The sequence below is a fragment of the Monopterus albus genome, unplaced genomic scaffold (assembly GCF_001952655.1).
Source record: "Monopterus albus unplaced genomic scaffold, M_albus_1.0 scaffold126.1, whole genome shotgun sequence".
NCBI lineage: Eukaryota > Metazoa > Chordata > Actinopteri > Synbranchiformes > Synbranchidae > Monopterus > Monopterus albus.
Genome location: NW_018128006.1, coordinates 2,546,403 through 2,565,650, shown reverse-complemented (window position 1 = coordinate 2,565,650; position 19,248 = coordinate 2,546,403). Strand labels below are relative to the sequence as shown.

Genomic DNA, 19,248 nt, shown 5'->3' with positions numbered 1-19,248 from the left:
TCTGTAGGAAATAAAAAGCTATTTTATAATAAAAACAAATGCATCACGTAACAGTAAGAGTAAAAAAATTGTAAGGACGGTTGAAAATTAACTAGTTTCTGTGTCCAACAAAGTGGTCAAATCACGTTACAAAAACGAACGACTCGAAAGGATTAGTACACCTGAGTCTTTCCCATGACTCGAGAACATCGGGTATTCTCAGAAGTGGAGTACACACCAGTCTGTCACAGGGCTGACACTAAGAGACACACACGTCATACCGCCCAATTTAAAAACATTCCAAGCTTTAAAGTCTGTTAAAAAGTCATTTTTATTGCAAAACAATATATACCAGGAAAAAAAAGCACATCAAAACTTGCAAATGAGATACTCGGTGAAGGCTGTCATCGACCCCCAGGCTGCCGCAGACACCAGGAGGACCATCTCACCTCCAACCCTGAGGGGACACAGTACAGTCTATGCCATTCTTTCAAAAAAAAACCTTATGTTTGGCTAAATTTGTTAGAATTAGGCACTGAAGATGCTTTGTAAGGGCAGCACCAGGGGATATGGGGTGGTAAGTGGTTAATGCCCTACCTTTAAACTTGCACAGTCACAGTACACTGCAAAGTTTAAAGTGTTTCAGGAATCTTGCCGTGTCCTATTTGCGAACTGCCACCATGATGCAGAGCTTGAAAGTTGACCTTTTCTTTGTTCTCTGAATCTTTTTACAACATTTTAAGTAATAATATGATACAAATCTAATCTGCATTTAACTTTTAAAGTCACAGTAGCTTGAAACATTCAAAGTATCTTGCTTCAGCTATTGTCCATAGAATACTAGCCCACAGTCCAAAGACATGCAGCTTAAGACGACTGGCGAATCTAAATTGGCCATAGGAATGAGCCTGTCCAGGTTGTACCCTCTCTCTCATCCAATGTCAGCAGAGATGGCCCCCACCACATGTGACCCTCTTCGCTAAAAGACTACTAGCTCAAATATATACGTCTTTTGTGAGCAAAAAGTGAGAGTTCACTTGAAGCAGTGCATACTGAGCCAGAGCAGTATAGATAATGGATGGATGTTTTGCAATATGCCTACTGACAGACTAAGCATTTTAAGAAATAATTTTAGACTACTAACTTTAGGGTGGGTGTTTATAATGCTATCACCATGACAACAGAAAGAAAGCATTTATTTGCCAAATTATCTGACCAGACTGAGGAAACACAACTGGGCCATTTGCATCACTCACTGCCAGTAAAGATCTCATGCAAATGACGCTGACAGTCAGGAAGCTAAAACAAATGATAACTGAAAGCCACAGTTACTGTTAGAATGCATGCACATTTAAAGTATCAAAAGCAACCCTTGCAAAAAAGGAAAAGGCTGTACTCTATACGAGTCAATTTGCTGGGGTATAAAGAAGAAATGTGTCCATTTTGTAATGCTGTGGTATGTTTTCACTCTGGGTCCTTATTTTGGATCCTCAATGGTTCCCTTGCTGAGGTCTGTCATTTTAGGATACTTTACTTTCTTTTGGTCAAGTTCATTTTGAGCCCATAGCAGCAGCTTCAGCAGTTTGGCCAGCTTAGGTGTTGACTCTCTGTTTTCATAGTCATTTTTATAAAATTGAAAAACCTCAAAAGACAGTAAAAATAAAAAAAAAAAAAAATCAGCATAGTCTGAACTGTCCTGACCTTTAGGTCCCTTTAGCTGTGACATTGAAAACAGTGGATCCAACACAATGGCTTTCTTTTATTAAAACCTTCTTGTCTATTAAATACCATCAGTTTTTTTTAATACCAAGAGCTAATTTTGCAGCAGGAGCCTCAAGCCTGATGCTGTCACCAGGGTAGCTTTGGATTGAACATGTGTAAAACATGTGTTAAAGAAAGCAAAAACAAATCAGGGGTTTCATATGAAATGAATTAAATAATTATATTTAAAAAAGAAAAGCTGATTAAAACTGTAGCACTAACAAGGAATACTATCCTCATGCTACAGAAAGCACATTTTTTGAGATCATGAACTTCAAATGACCTGTAATATATTATTTATTATATATTAATTTAATCAGGAAATTTCATTCAGATCAAAATCTCTTTTGCAAGAGAGACCTGTGTACTGCAAGGGAAACAAACTGAAATAAAAAACATGACAAAACTAGTTAACACATACAAAGAGACTGAGTTTAAACTAATCTGTTCCTTGTGAGATGTGAGTAAAATATTCACCCTACCTTCTGTCTCTGCATCATATTGAGCAGGTCTCCAAAAGGCGAATCCTCGGGGTTGTCAAATGCCAGCAATGCCAGTGTCCTTTCCATCTCGGTCAGACACTCTCGGCTTTCTTCCCCCTGCTCTGCTAACTGAGACTGAGCAAATTCAAGGGCAGCTTCAGTCTCCCTCAAACGGATCAGCTCAATCAGGTGCTGCTGCTGCAAATAGAAAAGGCCAGAAGGTGTAACAGGGAATGAAAATAACACACACAGGAAGACAGGCAGTACAAACTATACTGATTATATTGCTAAAAGTGCAAAGCCTAAATGTCTGCTAAGTGAGGGGCACTGTGTTTTATTTTACCTGTAGGTAAAAGTAGAGGTAACGGTTTGTATCCAGCAGCTCTGGGTGTAGACTGTTAATCAATGCAATGGCATCCTGGATCTGCCCCTTCAGGATCATCTCTCTGATCTTAATTCTTTCATCTAGGGAATCCAAATCCACACTAGGCTCAATTCCAGACTCCATCCGGAACTTCTCCGCTGCCTCCTTGAAGCCCTCTGTTGAACAGAAACCATGGACAAATCCTGCACATTCAAGCACCACACTAGTCAAAAATTAAAATCAAACTCAGAGCAATAAGGAAAGAAAAAAGGTACTTTACCTGTCACCAGGTAGTTCATAATGAGCCTGTTCATATCTGTTCTCTGAATGTGGACATTGTTGAGTTTATCCATCCACTCTTCCCTTGTTATGTCCTCCGCCTTCTCTGCATAACTCATAATGATAATATCCTAAAGGAGTACAGTTATACACATATATAATTCGGTTGTGAGTTGACAAAATGACATTTCAGAAGAGAGAGCACTCACCTCATGCCAAGAACAATTATATAACGTTATAACTGTTTTTCAGTTTGACAGCAACATGGCACCGGCCTTGTGTTGAAATCTGTTCCCCCCTTTTAAAACTGGGTTTCTAGAAGCGCACCCATCTGTGGTTATGGTTCGGATAAGGTCAGGGTTCAGGTCAGGGGAAACGCATCTCCACGGAGGAACAGATCTCGACACAACACCGGAAATCCTAAATTACAGCAGCTTTGGCGTTCGATGAAGAAAACAACATTAAGCCTGATTTTCGTCAACGCGAATCAAAACAAAGACACTTCCGCCTTTCTATTCACTGATCTCAAATACACACCAGAACAACACATACATCATTCTGTTTACCGTCTTCTATCAATACGCATCGACACGCCCATGAAAATGTAATGGCTACTTAACTCACATTACCTGAAAGATTTCTCACTACTTCCCAGTAGCTAGCTTGCTAGCGGAAGTCGGGGGGGTTCTTCTTCGTCCCCTTCCTCTTGTCAAATGTCTAGTAGCGTAAACTACAAGCTACGCACGTACTGCTGCCCCCTACTTTTAATTAAAATCATTGCGTGAGTACATGACATCTGGAGCTGTAAATATGACCACACAATGTGTAGAACCCTGAACAAAACGCATCCAAAACGTTAGCTATACGTATCTTATTCTAGCAATCCTTAAACATTTTAAAGAAAAACTATAACGTATCAAGATTTTTAGGGTCTTGTTTGATGGTAGGTAGATAGGTCTTTATTGATCCCACAGTGAGAAAATTCCTGTGTTCCAGCAGCAAAAGAGGACAAACAACATGATGATGATATCTGATGGGGAATAATATAAATATAATTAGTCTTGTTGCAATGAGTCATACAATAGGTTATATAACACATAATAAAGATCTTATTAACAGGCCTACATCGGTCTGCATGCGTTTCTCTAAGAGCAAAACAAGGCAATAAAGTAGATATTTATTTATGTACAGCCTACTATATATTTGAGGTAGTTGCACTTGAATATTTTCTTTTCATGCCACTTTATGCTGCACCACATTTCAGAGGGAAATACTGTGCTTTTTTACTGCACTAAATTTAGATTTTATGGCTATAATTATTAGGCTAGATCCGCTTTTTGAAAGAAACAAGAAATTGATCCGGCCAGTGGGTTAAGTATGGTTTAATGTTATTATTGCACAGGTGTGGGTCTTGTCCCTCAGGGTTCCATTAAAACGATGCCCCTCTCAGTGGTGGCTCCATTTGCTCTTTAGATTTAACATAGGCCATATGTCTAGCAGGAGGCAAACAGCTGATGGGGTTTAATTGACAGAAATCAACATGTTTGGTTGTGTGTGTGAGTACGTATGTGTTACTGTGTGTGTGTGTGTGTGTGTGTGTGTGTGTGTATCAGTGAGCTAATGGTAGATCCTATAAAGGGTCAAATCAGGAAGGAAAAGAAAAAAGGAGGAGGCCAATAGGGAAGGGATGCAGTGACACAGAGAGATGTTAATAGCAATGAAAGAAGAGAAGTTCATAATAGAGAAAATTGTTGCAAACTCAAAACACAGTTTAGCATTGGCCGACATCAATGCGTGAACATGTTTCCTTCATTTTGAAGCCAACATTCTTAATTGTTAACACTGCTGTGTACATACTGTAGTCATCTTGTTTCATCTAGCTTCACAGAGATACTGCCCATGTAAAATTACCTGTGTCAGAGAGCTGATCTGGGCTCAGGAGGGGACTCAAAGCAAATGAGAGTGCATACATTGCTATGAGATCTGCCATACCAAACCACTTTATGCTCAGAAATATTTCTTGGATACATTTTGAAAACTAGAATGGTTAAAAGTACCTGGAGGGATAACCCAAAGTTAGGCTAACAGGCACAACGCAATTAGCACATAAAGCCTGTCAATGGCTCTCAATATCATAACCCTCTAAGGACTGGAAGTCTTACAAAGCCTTCTGATCTATTACTACAAAGTCATTAATCCTCCCCACACAATGACCAGGCTCTATATTATTTGGTAACCCTTGATGGCAGTTTAGCTTTGCCATAATTAGCATTCAGATCAGAGACTGGAGCGAAAGCCCCTCCACCAGAGAGGAAGGACGAGATGAAATGGTGAATGAAAGTTCATTAACTCGATGTTAATTACTAATTAATGGGACTATTTCATTTACATGATACATACAGAGATACTCTGGCTCTGATGGGTCCTGCCTTTACTGGGTTACTCTTACCAGCCGACAAGCTCGGGGAGGGTTTATCTCCCCTCCCCTCCACACTCCCCTTCCAGTGTTTCATCACTGCTAATTAAATAGTGGGCAACTCATCATACAGTATTGTTCAAAATAATAGCAGTACAATGTGACTAACCAGAATAATCCAGGTTTTTAGTATATTTTTATTGCTACATGGCAAACAAGTTACCAGTAGGTGCAGTAGATTCTCAGAAAGCAAACAAGACCCAGCATTCATGATATGCACGCTCTTAAGGCTGTGCAATTGGGCAATTAGTTGAAAGGGGTGTGTTAAAAAAAAATGGCAGTGTCTGCCGTTGACTGTACAAACACAAAACTATGTTGTACAAATGTTTTTGTTTCTAGGATTTAGCAATCCTGTGAATCACTAAACTAATATTTAGTTGTATGACCACAGTTTTTTATAACTGCTTCACATCTGTGTGGCATGGAGTCAACCAACTTGTGGCACCTTTCAGCTGTTATTCCACTCCATGACTCTTTAACAACATTCCACAATTCAACCGAAATAACCTTGGAAATCAACTGGACTTGGAATTCCAATGGAATTCTTGGAATTCCAAGTCCAGTTGATTTCCAAGGTTATTTTGGTTGCGGTTTACTATTACCTGGATGACTGAGAATCTGCACAGATATTCCACAATTCATTTAAATTTCTTGGTTTTGCTTCAGAAACAGCATTTTTGATATCACCCCACAGGTTCTCGATTGGATTAAGGTCCGGGGATTGGGCTGGCCACTCTATAACATTAATTTTGTTGGTTTGGAACCAAGACTTTGCTCATTTACTAGTGTGTTTGGGGTCATTGTCTTGTTGAAACAACCATTTCAAGGGCATGTCCTCTTCAGCATAAGGCAACATGACCTCTTCAAGTATTTTGACATATGCAAACTGATCCATGATCCCTGGTATGCGATAAATAGGCCCAACACCATAGTAGGAGAAACATGCCCATATCATGATGCTTGCACCACCATGCTTCACTGTCTTCACTGTGGCTTGAATTCAGAGTTTGGGGGTCGTCTCACAAACTGTCTGTGGCCCTTGGACCCAAAAAGAACAATTTTACTCTCATCAGTCCACAAAATGTTCCTCCATTTCTCTTTAGGCCAGTTGATGTGTTCTTTGGCAAATTGTAACCTCTTCTGCACGTGCCTTTTTTTTAACAGAGGGACTTTGCGGGGGATTCTTGAAAATAGATTAGCTTCACACAGACGTCTTCTAACTGTCACAGTACTTACAGCCTATCATTTTTTGCACCTCTTTATAGGTTTTCCCCTCTCCAATCAACTTTTTAATCAAAGTACGCTGTTCTTCTGAACAATGTCTTGAACGACCCATTTTCCTCAGGCTTTCAAATGCATGTTTAACAAGTGCTGGCTTCATCCTTAAATAGGGGCCACCTGATTCACACCTGTTATTTCACAAAATTGATGACCTCACTGATTGAATGCCACACTGCTATTTTTTTGAACACACCCCTTTCAACTAATTGCCCAATTGCACAGCCTTAAGAGCGTGCATATCATGAATGCTGGGTCTTGTTTGCTTTCTGAGAATCTACTGCACCTACTGGTAACTTGTTTGCCATGTAGCAATAAAAAATATACTAAAAACCTGGATTATTCTGGTTAGTCACATTGTACTGCTATTATTTTGAACAATACTGTAATTGTCTACTTTTACAACACCATTTTCTGTCACTGAAAGCACTCCAATAAGCGCCTGACCAAGTTTAAACCACAATTGCTCCCCAACAGTTTGGACCAATCACATTTTTTCATATAAATGTTGTGTACTGCTAAGCTGAAGTTAGTCTGTTTATCCTAAACAGATGCTTATTTTGATACGTTAATGCATAATAAATTTCATATAGAGAAATATATCCTTTTATTAGTCTTCTCTTTTCAAAATAAATGGACCTTTTTCTTACACCACCTCTTTAACACCACATCTGATTTTTGTATGAACTGTACATTAAAAGCCAAATTCACTGCCAGCACCCACCCCTCCACTGACTTCTGACTTATTACTTTCACTCACCCCCCTTCTTTTCTTTGCCACAAGCCATCTGTCTCCATGGCAACCAGAGCCATTCAGTCCCATGAGAAGGAGTGGGTTGGGTTGACTAGCATCTGGCCAATCACACATGGGCAGTGCCAGCTAGGCACACGGCATCCTGCCATATGGTGCCACCACATACGTCCTGCTGGCCCGGACTCGTGATCTGGGCCTGTAAGTGAGCTGCTCGTGTGAACAGGACAAACGTGCACTACTGAGACTGAGAAGCTGTCAGTTTAATAGCAGAAATCATTTCATCTTTGACCTGTATGTATAGGTTTATGAAAATGCTTTCCATGTAATAGTAATATTTGCTAGAAGCTGAAAGTCATCCAAATAAAAATGCCACAGAAAAGTCTTCCATTCCCCTTTGGAAGCTAGATGGCAGGATGCTCTTTCATTACTGATACTGTACTGCTTCTCTGTGGCACTACACAAGAAATACATTCAGATAGTGCAGCATATTGAAACAACTTCCCTGCTGACAAAATATAGTGTTATTTAAAATGTATACACTGAATTTAAATACAGCATAATTTAAAAGCACTGGAATACTGCATTTTCTCACATCAGTGTTTTAGTTGTAATCATACATACATGCTCTTTCTCAAAAACTATTTGTCAGAAGGCTTTCAGACTCCTGGAGTGAGAGATATGTTGCTGGACAGAACTCCAGCTATTTATGTACATGTTTACATTTTCAGCACAGCAACATAAAAAAAGGGATAAGCAATGAAGGCAGTTGTAAATAATGCACATCTGAGCTCGGATAGAGCTAGATATGTCAGGAATATGTGGAATTGGTGGAAAGTCTGAAAAACTAAAAGCTGAAAGGTTTTTCTAACACAAAATAGCTCCTTTGCCTGCCGTGGATTGAAATGAAACGGTGTGAAGCCTCTAGGTGTAGATGTTACTTCTGGCTCAGACTGGACAGCGCAGGTCAGAAGAGAAAAAAAAGTGAGGACACTAGACTTACAGAAAGAGGTCTGTTGGCTTTTCCATACTGTTTTGTCATCAAACTGAATAGAATTTTTTTCTCTTACTACAAAAACTTTAAATGAACAAAAATCATTAAGCCATAAAAATATATGTAATCAAAATAATTAACTAAGGTTTTTCTATTACATGAAATCACACTGAAAGAAAATCAAAATAGTTAAAAACCTTTGGTTTTCCTACTTGCATCATACGCTTCCAGAATGCATTCACTCAAATCCTAAAGCTTTCCATGCTGTACTTCCACTACCAGACCCAGAGCCAATCAAATGCCCAGATGTTATATCCAGGTGTTTTTCATGTGCTTCTTGCTATCCACTGGCTAGTTCTCTGGTGTGGATAAAGCCCTTGATGCTGGCTGCCCAAGGTCACATTTCCTTTGGGAATAAACTTCTGGTCCCTGTGAGTGATGCTTCAGATGCGGATGTTGTGGTGGCAAACTTTACTAGGATCAATGTCGACCCGGCGGGCCTCAGCAAAACCCAGGAAGGTGCAAAGGCCCAGCAGGTTGACTGTAGTGATGAGGGCAAACATAGATGCCCACGAGCTCGTGGCTTTGATGAGATACCCCGAGAAATACACATTAAGACCCCTGCACAGGAACACACAGCATATTACCACGAAGACAAAAACAAAGCAGACACTATATTCCATGTAGTCATTCAGTTCAGATCTCCACAGAGGAAATGACACAGACCATTCACTGTCAGCCTCTGTTGCCTGTATTATTCATCAGACACAAACTAAACCATGGTCCCTTGATGAAATATGCCTGGCACATAGAAGGCAGCATGACTGACAAGAGACTTGTCAGCTCAAAATTTATATTTAGAGTAAATAAATTGTGACATGGTGGATTTTAAATGCAAAACCAATCATTTAGCAGCTGCTGATAAAAGATTAATCACAGATATTTCTTTTCAGTGTCTCTGCCATAAACTCACCTGTATTCATAACACCTGTAAAAGAAAAGCATCATCGAAAATGTAAGACAGGTTTAAATAATTATCAGTTAGCTGTTTAAAGGTGTCATATTTACCATCATTTTATAAAAAGTTTTAAGGAAGTTTAGATACATTTTTTTAAACTTACCAAACAAAGCTCCAGCACAGGATGGAGCAAGATCTTGTACATTTACAAATACACCACTGTAAAAGATAAACATCATTAACTATTTCATCTTATAAACTGAGCCAGGATAAAAACAATAATCAGCCAAACAAGTAACAGTCATACTATATGATAAAATAAATATAAATACATTGTAAATTATATTTTGTTTCTAACATGCCATCATCTGTTGTATATTTTGTACTAATCAGGTCAGGAACCTGAATGAGAAAAAGCATTTTCTTTCTTTAGCTCATTAAATGAGTTTTGCTGTGGCTCTGGAGGGAAATGACCAGAACCAAGAACTCACCCAGCTGAGTAAAAGCTTAGACATCACTGAATTTAATTAATAATACACAATAAAACATAACTAAGCACTGATTTGAATTTAGGCCTACATCATAAAAATCCCCAAATGAACAATAGCACAGTGTAACTGAGCTGAGACCTGCTGTTAATGAACCACTATAATCAACATTCAAATGTAAACTCCTCCAGCAGCACATGAAATGTTGATACCCCTACTTTTTTCTACTGTATATCCATGTTGTTCGTTGTAATTGGTTGCTGTTGCAGTATGTGTATTTATACTCCTCTAGCTGGTTATTCTCTAAGGAGATTCTAATGTAAATGAACTTTACTGTAGATTGCTTCATGTTTAAAGACTAGAAAATAGTTTGACTGTAATCTATATGAAAAAAGATGTAATAAATATTCTGAAATTCCATAACTATAAACTTTGCAGGGTAGAGCCGTTTCATCACAGCAAGAAGGTTCCGGGTTTGCGACCTTTCTGTGCGGAGTTTGCATGTTCTCCCCGTGCTTGCGTGGGTTCTCCCCCTGGGTACCCCGGCTTCCTCCCACTGTCCTAAGACATGCGGCTTAGGTTGATTGGTGACTCTAAATTGCCCGTAGGAGTGAATGTGTGTGTGTGTGTGTGTGTGTGTGTGTGTGTGTGTGTGGTTGTTTGTCTGCGTGTTGGCCCTGCGATGGACTGGCGACCTGTTCAGGGTGTACCCCGCCTTTCGCCCGATGCCGGCTGGGATTGGCTCCAGCACCCCCGTGACCCCGTTCGGGACTGAGCGGTATAGAAAATGAGATTAGAAATGAGATAAACTTTGCAGTCATTTTTAATACCACAACAAATACACTGGATGTCTCTACACCACTGTAAATGTTTAACTACTGAAATAAATACAGATTCTTCTATTTTATGTTGTTTTGAATAAATGATCTTTAACTTTCAGTTAAACTTGTGGCCTTGTGTGTTTGTCCCCACATGAACTGAGTGGATCTTTTCAATCCATTTTGTGGCACAGGTGAAGGTAATATGTACATACTATTTACATGCTTAGTTTTAGTAATTAGAGTGATACAATTTCAAGCTTGTCCACCTTGTGACAAGTCAGCTGCATCCATTAATGGGACATGGGTCGGCTGTTATTGTGGGTTCCTGGGACTCCTTCCTGCTTCTTTGCAGCTTTGGCATGATTGGAGGTGCAGGGTGACTCACAGTAACGTGGCTGCCTTCGTCTGGCTGCAGATCAAAAACAGAAACCTTGTTGATGCTTCATATTTAAGCTCTTACACATCACCTTGGCACATAAATATTACTTGCAAACACAAGTAAGAAAGTATTTTTCCTGAATCAAGAAAACCATAACTAACTAAATGTTCAGTATGTTAAGTTTGTCCTATGTCAAAATCATTACTACAGCTACTATACAGCCTCAAGGATTTTCAAAACTTCCACGGAACAACCACCGAACAAAACTGACAAAAATAAGCCAAAAAAAATTTTTTTTTAAATAAAACAACAAGTTTGAACAAGTCAATTTCCAAACTAAAACCAGTGGCTGCCCAGGAGCTAGAAAAACTGCATGTGTTTCTGGCCAAGTGGCAAATCTAAGTCCAATAAATTTTGGTCTCCACCAACTCCTGACAAATTTATCAGGTGCTTTAGCTGCTAAATGCTGCATTGATTTCACTAGCCAGTAGTGATTGTATCAAAACTGGGATGTAAAGGTTTTTCACTGAAAACAGCTGCTATCTGAAAATGATGATGATGAGACCAGTGAGAGTGAAGTGAAACAGTAAAGCTGTGGACTAGAAAACCAAAAGAGCTGGTAGAATCTCAAACACTGTAGAGATCATGGGGAGATTGGTCACTATGAGTGACCCGTTTTCAAGTATTCATTTGATCCTTCATCAATATGAAAGTACTGATTATAGCGGTTTAAGTTTTCTAAAAACAGGTTTGCCACAACAACTTTACAAGTCAGGATGTTCTGTTGCCCCCAAGTGGCCAAAAAAAGTCACTCAACGTGGCTTTAGAAAATATTAAAGTTACATATCCCTCATGTTTGTGCAGGCTGTATGACCTTGCCTGTGATCTGATATATTCCACAGACTAACCTGCTGTAGTTGAAAAATCCAGTTCTGATAATCCTCCAGGCAGGTACAGAAGACCTGCAGAGGCTCCACCAGCTCACCTACAACACAACAGTGATTGTATGAATTCTCTTCCTCACTGTAGTTGGTTCTAATTCAATGCTACTGTATTCTTAGCTAAAAAAAAAAAAATATGTCACATGTATGTACAGTGTAGTTACCTGTCAGCTCAAACTGCAGCCGTCCAGGCAAGGCTGACCTCTCCACTGCTCTGATGCTATGTCGAGGCAACCTACCCTGTTAGACACGACACAAAAGAATAAGGAATCTGTAAGCTGTGCAGATATTTTTACTTCTTCACGATCGTACAATAAGTATTTTTTTTAGCTGCTGACTGAATTACACTCACTGTTGTTTTAGCTTGTAGGTTTGAGCTTGGTCACGCTGAGTCAAATGAATAATAAGTTATGCCACAAAGACCGAGCAGCTATTATTTTTCACACAGTCATTTTACACTACCTCATATCTTATATTCATGCGGTTGTTGTCAACTGACAGCAGCAAGACATCTTGAGGGAAGAGAAGCATTAGTCTTTCTTGGAGTCCCTGCAAGAACAAACCCACTGTTACTGTTGTATTGTTGTATTCACCTTTTAAACACACAGGTAGCATTTTAGAAGGATAACTGCACCTGGTATTTTTATTTTTATAATCCTGTAATCATTCCAGTTGTAACAACATTGTACTCTCCAAGAAAATTCTTGAGATTTGCTGGCTTAACAACATCATTAAACTGGAACCAGACTGAGCAAGAATCATACAGGCTATCAACAAACCCTCAGGTAAGTAAAAATGATTTGGAAGTTAAAATAAATGTGGACGGTAACTGTAACAGTGTTTTCTGCGCAGTGAGAGATAACCAGTGATGACCATCCCTTTCAGTTTTACCTCCAAAATCACGTTTTGTGGCCCACTGGACTTTGATTGCCAGTGTGTTCCAACACAACAGCACTAAACTTGGTAAGTACATTGTAATCATAACTTTAAAAAAGGCCAAAACAACTGAAATTAGGCCCAAGATGCATCAGTCTTAATAATTCTTTAACACAAACAAATCACCCATACATTATCTAAACTGCTTATTCCTGAAGAGGGTCGCGAGGGCTCTGGAGCCAATCTCAGCTGATATTGGGCGAGAGGCGGGGTCCACCCTGGACAGGTTGCCAGTCTGTCACAGGGCTGACATGTAGACAACCACACACACACACACTCACTTCTGACATTCAATTTAGAGTCGGGTTGGCTGGGGCTCGAACCCAGAACCTTCTTGCTGTGAGGCGATGCCAACAAATCATTTCCATGTTAATTTGAGATACTAGTATTGGAAAATAAAAAGAACTATTCAGTGCAAACCAAACAGTGGAAGTAGTCAGCTCATGGACAACTGAACCAAATGAGCAAATAAACAAATGACCCACTTACATTTAATGCTGTGTTTGTTTGATTCTGGACAGAGATTAGTTCTGATTCCTCCTGTCAAACCACGTTTCTATCTTAATCCTAAGTCACCATACACATGAATTCACTGATTTGAAAATATGAAGTCTATGTGTGCACTAACGATAGTTCTTTTTTGACATGCAATTAATTTTTTGTAATTTTAACAAAACTTGTTTTGGTGGCAGCATCTGAAGTATTAACAAATTTGCATTAAAGTGGTGATTATGGATACAGTTTGGCTGGATATCCATTACCCGTCTCTGTGTGTTGACGACATGGACAATAGATATGTATCCTGGCTGGCCCATGTGGTGTATGGGGGAGCCCTCCCACTGCCATATTGGAGCTTGAAGTAAGTATTTTTTCAGCTCTTCTCTTTTCCAGTGCTCATCACATGGTAACTGGTGGGGGGGGATATGTGAACAACTGATTAACAGCTACAATTTAGCCATACTGCTTTCTCAGGTACAACTACAACAAAAAAAAAACAACAAAAAAACAGTTGATTACTAGATAAGAAAGAGTGCAGTGAGTGGGAGTCAATGGTTGAGCGAATGACTTGTATCTCCTCTCTTCAATGTACTGCATCCATTTCTGTAATTCTGCAGCACTGGCACATCTGAACACCTTGGAGTCCACCACTGGACCTGGATGAAGGAGGGAAAACCACACAGTAAATCATGCTCAGTACTTTATGCTGTGTGGCCATATCTTATTCAAACTATTTCCACTGACTTACTGCTGATCTCAAACATGCAGGGTGATTGTGACGTGTCAGAGTCCAGAGAGACGGCCTGGAAGGAAAGTCCAGAGAGGGGAAGGATGCCCTGTGAGACAGGAGAAGACACTATATGATCACATTACAGGCCTTAATGCTCAACTTTTTGTGTTGATGGCTCACATTCATGCTTGATGACAGGTGATATGCCTTTTTTAGGAAAAAAAAATACACACAGAATGCCAAAAAAAGATCAGATTTGAGTCACTTCGGCATCTAGTCTGAACATATTGTGACTCAGTTTAAGCAGGAAAAAATTTACAACAAAGTCCAAAACTGGTAAGTCTGCATTACTGGTCCCTCTTACAGTTAGTTCATATCTCATCTACTCAGGCCTATATGTTAAGTTTTTTAACCTGACTGGATGTGAAACATATTTGTACCATAAAACTCTATCCAATACATGGATGTACATTAAGGCTGGATCTAATTAGCAAATAGCAGAATGAGGAGAAAAGGACAACAAAACCAACCAGGACATGCCACACAGAGGAGAGATTTGTACTTTATCAGAAGTGTTTTCATACCTTACTTTTACAAGACTGTTGCAACGGTTTTGCATGGCCTAATGTTATGTGAGTCCGATTTGTTTATCCATCTCCATTAAAGTGCTACACACAGCCATTTATCTTATGTTTCTGTGATATGCATCCATCCAAACAGGATTAGGAAGCTAACAAAAATGCACAGGGCACACATTTCAAAGAGCAATTATAAATAAGAGGCATCATTTGCAGTGCAAGCTGGTACATGTCAAATGCACAGTAACGACTTGCTGTGGTTAAGTGATGGGAGAAGCTTAACCTTGTTGGTAAACTTGGCTAAAAAAAAATGTTTGAGAAGAAAAGACTGCCTATAAGAGCATTGTTTCAACAGAAATACAAGTGTGCTGCCAACAAATCCATATGGCAGCCCCACATTATATATCCTCAATTTAAATAGGTTGTAATTTAAATCTTACATCATATGCAACTGTCTATTTATTCTTAAATGCTCAGAAATATGCTCCTGTTACTCTTTTGCATTTAAATACCGATGTTAATGTGGTTGAAATCATCATTGAAATTCATTCCAGTTCATTTTCTGAGTCTAGGTTATACACGCATGCACATGCTGAAGAAAGCATACCTCATAAATAAAGTCTTGTCGGCAGTGGTCCAGAGAGAGAATCAGCAGGTGAGAAAAGAATAACACCAGGAAGCGTTCAGTGGTTTCCTGCAGAGACAGACAGTGTTAACACCTGACTTAGTAGCACATGAATTTATAGTGTTCACTCTTCAAGCTATTTGATCAGAAGCTCCTTCAATGTTGTGTTTGTCTTTGTAATATTCACACCAACAAAACTGATCTGTTTTACTATTGTTCAATAAAAGATGTCTGACAGAAGTTTCTTTTAATATTCAGTATGGAGACACTGTATGGAAACCAACAATCAGAATGATCTAGAGGTGATTTCTATTATAATTCAGTGAGCCACACAATGCCTAGCTGCCCCCAGTGCCATGCTACCTGTGTGTAGCTGTCATAGAGAAACACCACAGAGGAGTGGATGATCTCTCCATAGGTGTGGGTAGGTTGGCCCTCCCAGCCTCTGATTAGCTGCTGGGAGTAAATCCTCTGGTGCAGTTCATCTCTGCTCCTGCCCCACAGCGCCCCCTACAGACACAAGTCAGACCACATCTACTTAAGTTCTCTGTTAAGATAAGATAGATAAGATAAGATAATCCTTTATTGTCATTGTAACATGCACAACGAAATTTAAGAGTGACCTTCAGTCGGTGCAGCAATAAAAAATAAAACATAACATATGAAATATGTACATAACCGTTATATACATAACCGCTAAAAAAATGAAATAACAGACCCCCCCCCCCCGTATGCATCGTCAAATTACAGACCCTGTTTACTGAAAACAGTGCCTTTGATGGAAAACTGCACAAGGGCTGTGTTGTATTATGTGAGTTTGGATGCTTCACATTTAGCCAATTTCTCATTCAACTGGAAAAAAGTGTGAAACCAAGTTTGTGTGGCAGCATTTCCTCCTTTGTTTCCTGTAAAATTTGAATCATGCCAAAATGGAGCATCTCTCACTTTTGTCATGGAAATTCCCACAGTGTGTATACAGAGCACGTCTGGACTAAACACAAATAACAGCATTGAGTGGAAACTGTTGATATTCATGTTAGGCGCATCGCCACAAACCCTGCTTGAACACTACAAAGTATCAAATTCTGTGTTCTTACTGTGTAAAGTGCATGACTGAGGTTTCCACTACCCTGCACAACACACAATCACACACACAGCACATAGTGACCTTTGGTTCTAAGTGTCGTACTGAAGGGGCGGGTGGTGGTGGTGATGGTGGTGGTGGTGCAGGCAGCTGCTGCTCATCTCTGCTGTTTCTCACTGACAGCTGAAGCCTGGTTTCACCCAGACTCCACACCCTGAATAAACACATCACAAATGCATTACAACATATTCCCAGACACCACTATCACATAGCTGCAGTCGGTGCTGAGGGCATAGTGGCTCAGTGGTTAGCTCTTGGACTCATTGTAGCATGGATCTGGGCAGAGTAAATGCTGAAGTGTATTTTCTGGTTGGCTTTGTCCTGCTGTCCTAAGACTCATAACTATGTTTGTGAGTCCCCTGTTTGTGTGTGTTCCCAGGTGGTGCATGCTTGGGCTGCCTGCTGCCCAACAGCAGCCAGACATAATCAGCTTACAGCAAAGACAGACCCACCTGCTGACCCTTTACCAAGTTCAACTTCAAAGTGTTTATTTGTCATATGCACAGTTAGGAAACTTGTTTCCCTGTACAATGAAATTCTTACTTTGCCGTCCACATGAATGCCACAAAATACAAATGAAATATAAAATATATTTTGTAGCCTTTGTCTATTACAGAATAATCTTTTCCCCAATTTCATTATGCACAGTTACTAAGCAGGTTTTGCATATTTACTGTGGTCTATTTATGTACAAAGATAAAGTAGCACAATTTTAGCACTGTCAAAGCAGTTAATGCATTATCCCACAGTGCAATACACAAAAGATGCAGAGCACATGACAATACTTAATATACAGTAGCTGAAATCTTACAATTAAAATTTTGGATGGGAAAGCAATAAGATCCCACCATTGTCTTATTCTTCCAAATATGTGAAGCTTTGACACATGAATCATTAACATTTTGCTCAAGTTTAAACACTTCAAGGACCGACCAGTACTCATGAATGCTCTAGTGCTTCTCATTAGGTGAAATGGTAATTTGACGATACCATTGTTTTGTGCATTTTCTTACTGACTTTTGTGTGTGTGTTTTTATAAAGGCCCACCTAGTGACTGGAGACTCTAAATGTTGTTATACTGCTGCTATATTCTTGTCTCCATATAAATAAACATTAAATAAAATGTAAATGCTAAAAATAAAAAATAAAAACTATGAATGGAGGTGGTTTAGATTTTGCCCTCTCTCACTAAATTAAATCGGTAGGCCTGCACGTTTCAACAGGGGAGAGAAAAGCCACTGTGCCAGCACGCGCTGCCATTTTAATCAAGAGTTGCCATTTCAAAATTTCCTATAGACAAAAGTGCATAAACAGCTAGCATACTAACAATTACTACATATGGATTTTTGTGTACATTTCTGCATTTCAGAACAGACTACACACACTGACTGCATGTGCAACCATAAGCAGCCGCGGACGAGGACCGCTACCTACTGTTGTGTTTAGCTCGTGCTAATCCCCCGCTGTAGACTCAGCAGGGATCTGTCCCACCCTGCCTCAGTATTATACCCCTCCGCGCTGCAGCCATTGTCTTGTAGTAATCTGCTAATCACATCAGTACAGCATCACTGAGCTCACAAGTTCATGTTGGGAGGAATAGGAGCCAAGTAGTTCTCCTGCCAGGTGCAGATGAGTGAAAATCATATGGACTTAAATCTGTTACGCGGGTGTTGTCATGATGGTTCAAGTGCTTATAATTGAACATTTTCTTAGCTACAGAACCTGGATGTTTTCTGTCTGAAAGCACAACCTGTTACTCTGTGAAAACAAGCAGACAGCGTGTACAACCTGGAAGCCACCAAACGCTCTCCAGTGTTAAAAAAAGAAACCCACAGAAGTTGAAAGACAGGATGGTGCTGTTTTCACAAATCATTATCACTTCCTCCTTCAGAGCTCACCAGTACACAAAACCACATTTTAACAAACGTAAAAGATAAACCTTTTCTAAGGTTATGATGATAAATACAGTAAAGGTTAGAATTTAAGCCACCTTCTGGATGGTGCAACGCTGATATCTGTGTAGTTCTTCTTCTACTGTAATATTTTGTTCCATTATAAGTACAGTCCAAAGTGTGTAAAATCTATAAAGGTTGTTTTCTATTTTTGAACAGGTCTTAGCTTTAAACTGTTCACTTGAATTTGTCTCTTACCCTAAATTGTCTCCAGAGAGTTCCAGGAGCTCGAGCTCATCAGGGCCCACTTCGTCCACTCCATTATGCCTCTGGGTCACACCGCAGCATCCCATGATGGACAAGCAGTCTGTTCTTCTCAGCCTCGTGGCACCTTCAGCTTCTAGTCCACACACTGAGCACAATTTGCCCAGGCAATCATCCCCACTGTGCGCGTGCCACACTAAAACCAAAGAGATAACAAAAATGGGGGCTGGTTTGCTCCAAAAGAGGATATTGTGTGCTGGAGAAGGAGAGGGAGGGGGGATGCTGCTAAGCTCTAGTTCCCCCTTTTTGCAAGCCTGTGGTGCACGTTTCCACAGAGCCCAAAGAATGAAAGACCTAACAGCTTTTGTAGAGGAATTGAAGATAAAAGTGGCGATAAGTTTTTGTTGACTCACAACGTTCAGTAGCAGTGGTTCCTTCCTTCCTGTCAGCTGGCTGTTTGCAGAGAGCTGAGCAGCTTCCTCAGTTTGGGTATTTTACACTCCGATCTCATGCTGGGAACCTGTTGACACGTCAGCATGACAAATAAAAACGGTTTTTGGTGTCATATAAGGACACGTCTGACAAACCTAAGGAGAAAAATGCAGACAGGTTGTTGAAAAGCCTATGGAT

At 39.8% G+C, this 19,248-nt stretch overlaps 2 protein-coding genes and 1 long non-coding RNA gene across 6 annotated transcripts; all 3 read right to left on the bottom strand.

Moving 5' to 3' along the window:
• Positions 1-1,323: 1,323 nt before the first annotated feature.
• LOC109967191 (glucose-induced degradation protein 8 homolog) lies at positions 1,324-3,799 on the bottom strand. The gene is made up of 5 exons (XM_020612589.1): positions 3,495-3,799; positions 2,867-2,996; positions 2,566-2,762; positions 2,223-2,420; positions 1,324-1,621 (listed from the first exon to the last, which is right to left on the bottom strand). The coding sequence occupies exons 2-5, from the start codon at positions 2,982-2,984 to the stop codon at positions 1,457-1,459; spliced, it is 678 nt and encodes a 225-aa protein (XP_020468245.1). The 5' UTR covers positions 2,985-2,996; positions 3,495-3,799; the 3' UTR covers positions 1,324-1,456.
• Positions 3,800-7,357: 3,558 nt separating this feature from the next.
• Positions 7,358-10,545, bottom strand: LOC109967161 (uncharacterized). 2 transcript variants are annotated; one of them, XR_002275894.1, is made up of 4 exons: positions 10,506-10,545; positions 9,486-9,541; positions 9,338-9,352; positions 7,358-8,985 (listed from the first exon to the last, which is right to left on the bottom strand). It is a non-coding gene; the product is annotated as an uncharacterized LOC109967161 (long non-coding RNA). The 2 variants fall into 2 exon arrangements; XR_002275893.1 differs by lacking the exon at positions 10,506-10,545 and having other exon boundaries at positions 9,486-10,331.
• On the bottom strand, positions 10,544-19,118 carry LOC109967160 (uncharacterized). 3 transcript variants are annotated; one of them, XM_020612523.1, is made up of 13 exons: positions 19,032-19,118; positions 18,613-18,814; positions 16,487-16,616; positions 15,682-15,828; positions 15,301-15,387; positions 14,134-14,221; positions 13,905-14,041; positions 13,649-13,795; positions 12,414-12,500; positions 12,116-12,191; positions 11,919-11,995; positions 10,898-11,040; positions 10,544-10,581 (listed from the first exon to the last, which is right to left on the bottom strand). In XM_020612523.1, the coding sequence occupies exons 2-12, from the start codon at positions 18,705-18,707 to the stop codon at positions 10,909-10,911; spliced, it is 1,203 nt and encodes a 400-aa protein (XP_020468179.1). In that variant the 5' UTR covers positions 18,708-18,814; positions 19,032-19,118; the 3' UTR covers positions 10,544-10,581; positions 10,898-10,908. The 3 variants fall into 3 exon arrangements, with proteins under 3 accessions (XP_020468179.1, XP_020468178.1, XP_020468180.1); XM_020612522.1 differs by lacking the exon at positions 10,544-10,581 and having other exon boundaries at positions 10,617-11,040; XM_020612524.1 differs by lacking the exon at positions 10,544-10,581 and having other exon boundaries at positions 10,617-11,040; positions 16,508-16,616.
• Positions 19,119-19,248: the final 130 nt, after the last annotated feature.